The 11,012-nt window shown below is 52.7% G+C and overlaps 1 protein-coding gene across 1 annotated transcript; it reads left to right on the forward strand.

Moving 5' to 3' along the window:
- The first annotated feature begins 8,660 nt into the window (after window positions 1-8,660).
- Window positions 8,661-10,533, forward strand: LOC103641506 (UDP-glycosyltransferase 79). The gene is made up of 3 exons (XM_008664850.4): window positions 8,661-9,458; window positions 9,622-10,006; window positions 10,075-10,533. Exons 1-3 carry the CDS (start codon window positions 8,745-8,747, stop codon window positions 10,428-10,430), a joined length of 1,455 nt encoding a protein of 484 aa, XP_008663072.1. The 5' UTR covers window positions 8,661-8,744; the 3' UTR covers window positions 10,431-10,533.
- The last annotated feature ends 479 nt before the right edge of the window (window positions 10,534-11,012 follow it).

The raw sequence follows: 11,012 nt of genomic DNA on the forward strand, positions 1-11,012 counted from the left end.
ACAAGCTTACTCCTCCCTTGGAAGGGCCATTCATCATCGCCAAGATTTTGAAGCCCGGGACATACAAGCTGGCCAACGATCAAGGCGAGGTCTACAACAATGCTTGGAACATCCAACAGCTACGTCGCTTTTACCCTTAAGATGTTTCAAGTCGTTCATATACCTCGTTCTCTTTACATACAAAAATAAAGTCTAACCGTCAAGGAAGGGTTAGCCTTGCCTCGGCAAAGCCCGACCCTCCCTCGGGGGCTAGAAGGGGGGAACCCCCTCTGCGTCAAAATTTTCCTCGGTAAAAGTCTTTCTGCCAGAACGTCTTTCGCGCTTTTCGACTGCTTCGATAGCGGGATCCTGAAAACGACAAGAGTACGCGTAAGCGGCAAGGCCGACCGAGCCGAGGGACTCCTAAGCTTCCGGGATACGGATACCTCACTCATCACCTTCCGCGATAAGTAACTCACGCTCGGATAAGTGATTCTGCTGCCGAACAAGTCCTAACGCTCGAAAACTTTTTCTGCCAGAACGATTTTCGTGCCTTCTCGACTATATCGATAACAGAATCTTGCGAACGAGTAAGAGTGCACGTAAGCGGCAAGCCCGACCGAGCCGAGGGACTCCTACGCCTCTGGGATACAGATACCTCACTCATCACCTTCCGCGAAAAGTAACTCTCGCTCGGATAAGCGATTCTGCTACCGACGAACAAGTCCTGATACTCGAAACAAGAGGAAAGGAAACGCAGCTTTATAACACGACAATAATATGTTTGGGCCTCGGCGGCCGCGAAAAGCATACGCATGCTACAGACGAACTGTTCCTGCAGGTTCAGACATCGATAGAGGGAGCAGCAGCACCCTCGGCGTTGTTTCCACCTTCGGCGGAATCTGGCCCGGCCTCGGACGACGACACGGGCGGAAGGATCTCCACCTCGAAGGAGGACGCCAACACCGCGCTTGGGCCATCGCAGCCAGGGTCTCCGCAAGGGTCCCGGCCCGAGCAGACACCTCGACTGGCCGCTCCGTAGCCTCAGCCAGCTGTCCCTCGAGGACATCAACCTGGCTCATGGCCTCGGCATCATGACTCTGAGGTTGGTCCCGCTCACGGATGACCTGGCCAAGCTCCAGCCGCCGCTGCTACACCTCCTCGACCAGGGAAGCCACGTTCTCCTGGGCCAACGAAGCCTCTTCTCGAGCCGACTCCTCCTCTGTCCACGCCGACACCACTGCCTCCAGCTCCAGCTCATCGCAGAGCAGCCGAAGGTTCTCAAACTGAGCAAGGGAAGCCTTGAGCGGCAAGGCCGACCGAGCCGAGAGACTCCTACGCCTCCGGGATACGGATACCTCACTCGTCACCTTCCGCACAGGGCAACTCACGCTCGGTTAAGCGGTTCAGCTAGCCGACAGGCGATTCCTAGTGCTCGAAATGAGGAAGAAACACGGCCCCATGCCAAAATACCCAGATGTTCAGGCCCCGACAGCTACAATGAACATACACCGGCACTCAAGGTGCCATTACAAACGGAACTCCAGTTCCACTCCCGCGGGTGTGAACTACCTCCACACCAGAGGGCCTGCGGGACAACAAACTCCAGGTGGCTCGCCGCCAAGCACTGCACCAGCAGCGACAACGACCTCCGCTCTAGGCGGCTAAACAGCAACAGCGATGACCTCAGGGCAGACGCTGCTGTGACAAGGCCTTCGCCCACGTCCCCACTCGAGGGGCGAGGACAAACTATCAAAGCCAAAGAGCCCGAGGTCTGTCCGCGGGTGGCGCCCACGGTCTCGTCGGCGGAGAAACCTCCTCTGGCGACCACCACCTCAGCACCGACAACAGCGGCCACCTGCCCACCAACACCGCACCAGCGAGCGCCGGCCGCCCCAAAGCGCTCCGGCAGATCCTCACTCCCGTTCTCGCCACGAGAATGAGAACGGGACCGTCCCAGAACACAAGTACCGCCCTCGCGGCATACGACGTGTTGTGCGACCCCCCGGTGCAGCCGGTCACAGTCGCCCGGACAGAGGATGGAATGCTGCACCCTGGCCAGGCAGCAACAGTTTGCCTTCCCCCGCATGGCTGGAGGACGCCTCCTCCGCAGAGCTGGAGGATGTCTTCCTCCCCCGGATGCCGGAGGAAGAAGCGGGTCGCCAACCCACGTGGAGACAGGCCCGACCTGCCCTGCCCCCCTCCCCAGCTCAGATGATGAAGATCCTTGAAGCTAAGGGCGGGGCAGAGGCCGCAGCCCGGCTTGCTTCTCCCCACCATCGAACTGATGGTCACCATCCTGGGTGACCATTGGTGAGGGAATGCAGCCGGGCTGCCTGATGAAAATCCTTGAAGCCGAGCGATGGTTGAAGGGTGCCAACCTCCGTGAGGTTGCGCTCCTCCAACAACAAGACGAAGGCAACGCGGGTACTCCCCATCCAGGGGCTCGGAAGGTGGAAGGGGGCGATGCATGAGGGGAGTGCAAAAGCATGGCTACCGCCCGGGGGATCGATCTATTTTTAAAGGCGGCTCTCCCCACTTGCGTCCTCAGGCGTCACGGACAAAATCTTCACCGACATGCTCTAGGGTCCTCCCCCTACGACACAGGGGTTGGGTCCCACACGTCATGCAAGCTGGCCCGGAACAGAAGAAGCCAAACCGCCGCGCGCGGAGCGTGTAACCGCCCCGCGGTTACAAGCACTCCTCCATCCTCGCCGAAACCAGCGGTCGAATGGGCGGACCGCCATGCAGGTGGCGTGCAACCGCACCATGAGGGCGCACCCCCTCGGCTTCGACGCATCCAGCATGGAGGCCCAGGCCCACACGTCATGTAACCAGCGCGCCGGTTACTACGTGCAAGCAACCGCACCACCACTTGCGCCAAGGCCGTGCCTCCTCGACTGCGGAACCGGTGTCGCGACTCGAGGCAACCCTGCGCATGGCCCAACAGTGCCAATCGAGCACATCGATCATGGGTCAGTCAGCCGCGGGAGGAGGCGCGACGGTTGATATGGCCAAAAGTGGACCGGCAGGTAATGGCGACAGCAGACGAGCGGAAGCGGCGGTCAAATCGTCTGCAGGCTCACCTCCCCTCCTAGAGCAGCAGGGGAGCCTTCTCCCACGGTGTGAAGACGACGCGCCCGTGTTCCGTTCCTCGAACGGCTCACGCACGCGGCCGCCCCGCGAACCACCCGTCCCGTCGCGTTAACTCCGCGGCAGGGCAAGCGACACCTTTGGCAGGCGAAGCGAGCGTCGTTTCACCTCCGCCATGATGACTGCGTCAAAAAAGGTGCACCACACCGTTTAAATTCATATCCTTTTTCTCTTCCCCTTTCTCTCTCTTGCTACAGGGACCAGGAAAGGGGATATTTCGAAAGGGATCCTTCTCCGCGAAGGAAGCGGGCCCCGAGCCCTCCTACTGATCAGGGGTTCGAAGGCTGGCCCCTCGGGAGGGTTCGACGGCCGCCCTAGAGGAATCAGGCTTTAGGCTCATTACTGATCAGAGGTTCGAAGGCTGGCCGCTCGGAAGGGTTCGACAGCCGCCTCAGAGCACTCGTGCTCCACGCCCACTACTGATCAGGGGTTCGAAGGCTGGCCCCTCGGAAGGGTTCGACAGCCGCCCCAGAGCACGCAGAGCGAGGGATGACTCTGGGTACGTCCGATACATGGTCGAGGCTCGGGCTACGCTCCCGAGGTACCCTAGGACATTTCCGAGACCAGCAGGAGCGATTTTGTAATGGAATCCCACCAGAGGGAGGCATCGAGCCCTCGGACCCTATCGAACGGGACCGGGTCCGGCAAATCACCTGCAGGTACTTTTGGAGCGCGCCTCTGGGCCACTAGCCGACCCTTATCGAACGGGGCACGGGCGTCCACTCGGATCACCCATTAGCAACTCACTGGAGACACCATGTTCGGTGCCCTCCAAGGGCAACATGGCGCTTTCCCCCCTTCCTCCTTGCGGAAAGGCGACGAAGGGGCGTATGATAAAAGTCGAGTCAGTCATTGATCGTCCTCTCGCTCCGTGCAGAGGCTCGGGGGCTGCTCTCGCAAACCCGGCTACGGCCAAACCGTTGACAGCGTCAACAAACCAGCCTGAAAACTCGGAACCTGACCATGCACCCGGGCTACAATCAGATCGCATGAGGGAACAACCAGACCGGCCGAGGCATCACGAAAGGCATTAAGACCTCAGAGGAGTCAAACCACTCCTCCGAGGCCTCGGGGGCTACACCCGGCGGGTGCGCTCGCACGCACCCACCGGAACAAAGTGTAAACGAGAAAGGCCGGTCCCCTCACAAAAAAGTGCGGCAAAGCCTCCAAGCGAGTACCAACACTCCCTTTGAGGCTCGGGGGCTACTGTCGGGTACCGTAATTAGGGGTACCCCCAACACTCCTAAACACGACTGGTAACCACCATCAGCGCAAGCTGCAGGGGCTGATGGGCGTAATTCAGGTCAAGGCTTCGTCTACTCAAGGGACGCGATCTCGCCTCGCCCGAGCCCAGCCTCGGGCGGGAACAATAGTCCCAGGCGAATTCACGCCTCGCCCGAGGGCCTCCTCAAGCAACGGGCGCACCCTCGTCTCGCCCGAACCCCAGCTCGGGCAGGCTTCATTGTGAAGCAACCTTGGCCAAATCGCCTCACCAACCGACCGTATCGCAGGCGCATTCAATGCGAGGATCGCCTGACACCTTATCCTGACACACGCGCCTCAGTCGGCAAGGTCGAAGTGACCGCAGTCACTTCGCCTTTCCACTGACCGACCTGACAGGAAAACAGCACCGCTCGCCCCTCTCCGACCGTTGTGCCACCCACCAGGGTGATGCTGACAACAGCTAAGTCCAGCCTTAGGCGCAACAGGAAGCTCCGCCTCGCCCGACCCTGGGCCTCGGCCTCAGGAGGAGGTCTCCGCCTCGCCCGACCCTAGGGCTCGGCCTCAACCTCGACCTCAGAAGGTGGTCTCCACCTCGCCCGACCCCAGGGCTCGGCCTCAACCTTGACCTCGGGAGGAATCACGTCCTCGCCCGACCCCGGCCTCGGCCTCAGGAGGAGTCTCCGCCTCGCCCGACCTTGGGCTCGGACCGACCGCGCCATGGAGGATGCATCATTACCCTACCCCTAGCTAGCTCAGGCTACGGGGGAACAAGACCGGCGTCCCATCCAGGCTCGCCCCGGTAACAAGTAATGATGGCTCCCCACATGCGTCCATGACGACGGTGGTTCTCAGCCCCCTACGGAAGCAAGGAGACGTCGGCAAGGTCCCAGCAGCCCCGACAGCTGTGCTTCTATAGAGCTCAAGCGCTCCTCCGACTGCCATGTTACCGCGTACACAGGGCTCTAGCACCCCTCCGACAGCCACGTTGGCATGTACACAGGGCTCAGGCACCTCTCTGCCGGACACGTTAGCGCATAGCTACACCCCCATTGTACACCTGGACCCTCTCCTTACATCTATAAAAAGAAGGTCCAGGGCCCTCATGCGAGAAGGTCGCGCGGGAGGACGGGCTGACGAACCGGCTCACTCTCTCTCTCCCTCGCGAACGCTTGTAACCCCTACTACAAGCGTATGCCCCTGGCGCAGGATAACACGAGCCGCGTTTTGCCCCCCTTGTGTTCCATCTCGTGCCAACCCATCTGGGCTGGGACACGCAGCGACAATTTTACTCGTCGGTCCAGGGACCCCCCGGGGTCGAAACGCCGACAGTTAGCATCTTCATTTTTCACGCTAGGAGCTTCGACAGAAGTAGGAGGTGGCGTTTTCACAGATTCTAAAACAACATCCAAAACACTAGCCATCCTCTTCTTCCTCGGAGTTGCTGTTGTAGTAACTGATAGCTTCGACAACGCTGTCACTAGCATCTTTGGCTGCACTGCTTCCTTCTTCGATTCCGGCTCTTTGGCCGGGTCTGCAATAGCTTTCATCGGCATAGCAGGAGCCGTCTCTGTGGCTAGGGGGCAATTTCCGCCTTTTCAATTAACTTCGGCACATCGGCCGTCTCAATGCGCTTCAGTCTACGTGTCAAGACCTTGACTTTCTTCGCCTTCGACGCACCAGAAGAGGTCGAAGCAGCGACTTTCCTTTTTTCTCCCTTGCCTTTGGATGGGAAAGCAGTAATCTGGGTAAACAAACCCAATAACATCGAACACCATATTTAGCCTCTTTTCCCCGCGAGCGCCGAAGCAGCTGTCATAGCTTCGTCTTCTGTCCTCAAGTACGCTCCAAGTAGTTCATCACTTGTTGCCTCTATAGCGTCCAACCAATCATCATTTGGCTCATCAAATTGGTTTCTGAACCGAAAGGTATACTTAAGATAAACCAAGCCACTCTGCTAGAGCCAGCGGCGGCTTCCTTCGGCATTTCACATTCGTTTGCAAGAGCCCATACTTTTATAAGTAATATGCTCTTGAACTAAATATCTTGTGCCAATATATGTGCATATGGTGTTGAAAGCAATTTGGCACGCTTGCACTTTATTTCCAAGTGCGATGGATGACCTTCTAATGCCGAAGCATGACAATATAGGACGTTGGATAACGCCTCTCACACCTTCCCTCTGATTCAGGTCATTCTTCACGTAAAACAATTCCTTCATCCAAGAACCTGGCCACTTCTTCCGAAACGTGGGCACAGGGTAATTCGCCTCAAAGCAAGGCACGAAGCTGTAACATCCAAAGTTGTTATGATACTGTTCCTTTCCGGTCACCTTCGTCTGATAAGACAGCTCATGAATATTGCAGAAGCATCTCACATCTTGCTCCAGTCCTTGGCTCCTCATGGCCCGTATAAAAACCCCCACTTTAATAAGAGCTTCGAGGGTAAGCTGATGAAGGTATATCTCAAATGTCTTCAAAACTTCGACCAACATTGTGTGGAGCGAAAAGCGAAGCCTAGCTTTCATGAAGCTCCTGAAGACCACCACTACATCACCTTCTGGGAGGGGAACGATGTATTCTCTCCCATCCCTCACTATGGACACATCATGAAAGTATTTGCCTTTTATCGCTTCAATTTACCCTTGTCTGATTGTTGATTTCCCAAAAACAACGTGGCTTGGTTCCCACGGCCGATCTCCGGCATCTTCATTCCCACTCTCAACATCGAAGCTTTCGCTGTCGCTTGAATCACCAGATAGTCCAGCTAACATTTCATTGGTGATTTTCTCTACGTTGGTCCTTTCCATGGCTTCGTAGAAGCCAGCGAGTGTGGGATCAACACTTTTCTTATCCTCAGCCATTTTAGTGATGATCACGACAGAAAGCCGAAGCTTAAAAACAATTACACTCACAGAACAGGAAAACTAAAATGACAACTGCAGCACGAAAACTAGATGTCACGAAAAATATCTGCAACACAGCCTTCTATATATATACCTAGAGCCCCACAATTCGGTGGGTCCCGCGATTCAAAGTGATTCGCTATTCTAGCGAAGAAAAGGTGTTTTTTCGGACCTTCAGCTAAAGACCTTCGTTCACGTCATAGTCTAAATTTGTTACAAAGGAACAAATTAATACTGCGAGGGGCTACTGTGGCGGGCCTTCCTCTTCCGAAGGTCCTCAAAAATTTAATTAACCATTTGCTTTCAGTATAAGCTAGTACAGGGAGCTTCGTCTTCAGGATGGAAGTCTTTCCCTCATGATGAAGGCATACGAGATGAAGAAATGATTTTAGGATGATAAGAATAAACGTTGAAGCTATTGCCAGAGTGACAACTTGGGCTTGTAATGGTGATGAAGTCTGATGATGATGCTGACCGAAGGGGAAAAAGACTAATTAGTCCTTAATGATTTATATTTCAATCATAAGTGAATGTCAGGGATATAAATATATTTTTACGCGGGCTACGTCCCATTCCTATAAATAGATGAACAGTAGCACCGTACTGTTCACGCTGGATTGTAATCACTCTCTCGCGTCTTCACCTTCGAGCAAGTCGAAGGTATCAATGTAATATGAATTCTATTGATATTCATACACGTCTTATGGAATGCAAATATCAATGAATCAATGAATTATATTTTCTGTGTTTATCTCTTTACATTATTGTTTATTTGTAAGATGATGAAAGCATGTCCTTCATGACCTTCGTCTAATGATCATTATGTCCATGAGGAGATAATGCTTTGGAAGACGAATGTCTTTTAATACTTAACAATTGTGTTGGCTTGTTCTTGATTCATAGCATTTGAGAACAAGTGACCAACATATATGTTAGTGAATAACATAGATTATTTAGGTAGATAGCTTTCATAAATATCGTAGCTGCATGCATGTGTTAGTAGGTTGTTAAGACCGTGTCCAGCAGTTTACTCATATGATTACCTAAAACATTGTTTTGTATTATTCTATACTGTAGACTGTACTGTTCGTAGAGTGAACTTTAAATATATGAATGGAGATAAGTAAACTGTCAGAGATAGTCTAATATAGATAGATTCCATGTTAAGATAGACTTCTAGTGAAGTTTAGAATTATAAAATCTATAATACAGATATTGATAGAGATTAAGATATAATGTTTTTTTAAATTACCATATGTTAGGGACTTCCACGAGGATAAGCTTGCCCGCGCGGCTCAATCACAAGAAACCCATGCTATTTTGCTCTCTCTCTATAAAGATATAGATACATGTATAGATATATAGACATAGATTTATAAAATTATGTGTCGTGTTAAAGTGTGTGTATATATAGCTTATATTGCTACATACCCAACATTCTTAGAATCATATAGTCACAGCTGAAACTAGCAAATATAAACAAACCATGGGGGGCAAGAAGATCCCCAGCACCACATCGTGTTCACCACTACCCTCCACTGATTCTGATCACCGGGGCATCAGTGACGGGCACGTCTTGCTCCTGCCATACCCGGGAGCGCAAGGGCACACCAACCCGCTGCTCCAGTTTGGCCGCCGCCTCGCCTACCACGGCCTCCACCCCACGCTCGTCACTACGCGGTACGTGCTCTCCACCACGCCGCCTCCTGGTGAACCATTCAGGGTGGCCAACATCTCGGACGGTTTCGACGATTGCGGCGCGGCCGCGTGCCCGGACCTCTCCGAGTACTGGCGCCAGCTTCAGGCCATCGGCTCGGTGACGCTAGCAGAGCTTATCCGGTCGGAGGCCTCCGAGGGTCGGCCCGTGCGCGTGCTGGTTTACGACCCTTTCCTGCCATGGTCACGGCGGGTGGCGCAGGAGGCTGGGGTGGCGGCGGTGGCGTTCCTGTCGCAATCATGCGCCGTCGACGTCGTGTACGGGGAGGTGTTGTCGGGGCGGCTGCCGCTGCCAGTGGTAAATGGGAAGGAGCTCTTTGCGCGCGGGCTGCTCGGTGTCGAGCTCGGGCCCGACGACGTGCCGCCGTTCGTGGCAAAGCCTGACTGGTGCCCTTTGTTCCTTCGGGCATCGCTGCAGCAATTCGAGGGGCTGGAGGACGCCGACGACGTGCTCGTCAACTCATTCCACGATATTGAACCCAAGGTGAGGTCACAGTGACCACGCCCGGCACCTGTTCGTTGTTTTGCTCAAGTAAATTTTCGGTACTGCTTGTGCATACTTCTTTGTCCGTGTTCCAAATTCTTTGATTGCACTTCACCATCATAAGACTGATTTTCTTGGCGCATTTGCATCGTTAACTGAGCAGGAGGCAGATTATATGGCACTAACATGGCGTGCAAAGACAATAGGCCCAACCTTGCCATCATTTTATCTTGATGATGACCGTTTTCCGTTGAACAAGACCTATGGTTTCAACCTCTTCAACAGCAGCGAGCCATGTCTGGCTTGGCTTGACAAACAGCTTCCGCGTTCTGTTATTCTTGTATCCTACGGTACTGTCTCTAATTACGATGAAGCACAGTTAGAAGAGCTTGGCAATGGATTGTACAATTCTGGCAAACCATTCATTTGGGTTGTGAGGTCAAATGAAGAACACAAGTTGTCCGATGAACTTCGTGACAAGTGCAAGGAACGTGGCCTTATTGTTTCTTGGTGCCCCCAGCTTGAAGTTCTAGCACATAAAGCTACAGGTATAGGAAATGGTTATTATTCAGTTGTTTCTTCACATAAAATTTAGTTGCATACTCTTACTATGCAGGTTGTTTCTTCACACATTGCGGATGGAACTCGACATTGGAAGCAATTGTTAATGGTGTGCCAATGGTGGCAATACCACACTGGGCAGACCAGCCGACCATATCAAAATATATGGAGAGCATGTGGGGCTTGGGTGTCCGGGTGCGCAAGGATGAGAAAGGCTTGGTGACGAGGGACGAGGTGGAAAGGTGCATCAAGGATGTCATGGATGGTGATAGTAAGGATAAGTATAGGAAGAGTGCCACTATGTGGATGCAAAAGGCCAAGGCAGCTATGCAGAATGGAGGGAGCTCGGACAAGAATATTACAGAATTCGCCGCGAAGTACTCATCAGGTCAAAAAAATATAGTGGCATAGAATTAGTAGGTGAGCAATTTGTAGTCAATATTTGTTGGAGGTATCTTCTGAAATGTGGAGCGAGCCAAAAGAAAATTTATGACGGAACCGTCCAATTTAACTAGTTTTAAATGTCCCCATCACTAATACCACACACTACAACACATTGACTCATTTTCGACTCTCAGATGCCGCCAAAAATAGATCATATACCGTCAAAAATAAACTATGGCCACCAAAAAAATTAGCTGAAAGTAGACAATTATTTTTAACGGTCATGGCCAAGCCAATAGAAATAAGGAATTTTCTACGGCTAATAGGTGGCCGCCGAAAATGAGAGCTTATTTTTGACGGCCAGGACCACGCCACTAAAAATAAGTTAATTTTATTTTTAGTGGTGACTCTTCGGTCCGGCGAAAATTATATTGGTTAATTTTCAGTGGCATGGACTAGGCAGCTGAACATAAGTATTTTTAGGCAAAAAATATTAAAAAAGGAAATTGCTTTTAATTTTCTCACAATTTCTCACAGTTCTCACAATTTCTCACAACAACACAATTCCACCACAAATATCACAATCCACCAGAATTCCTCATAAATCCA

The sequence above is a fragment of the Zea mays genome, chromosome 10 (genome assembly GCF_902167145.1).
Source record: "Zea mays cultivar B73 chromosome 10, Zm-B73-REFERENCE-NAM-5.0, whole genome shotgun sequence".
Lineage (NCBI taxonomy): Eukaryota > Viridiplantae > Streptophyta > Magnoliopsida > Poales > Poaceae > Zea > Zea mays.

Bases quoted from the DNA above. Each gene is read 5' to 3' on its own strand.
- LOC103641506 (XM_008664850.4), top strand. From the start codon at position 8,745: ATGGGGGGCAAGAAGATCCCCAGCACCACATCGTGTTCACCACTACCC. The intron at 9,459-9,621 runs GTGAGGTCACAG...TTAACTGAGCAG, and splicing joins TCCACGATATTGAACCCAAG to GAGGCAGATTATATGGCACT. The intron at 10,007-10,074 runs GTATAGGAAATG...CTTACTATGCAG, and splicing joins TCTAGCACATAAAGCTACAG to GTTGTTTCTTCACACATTGC.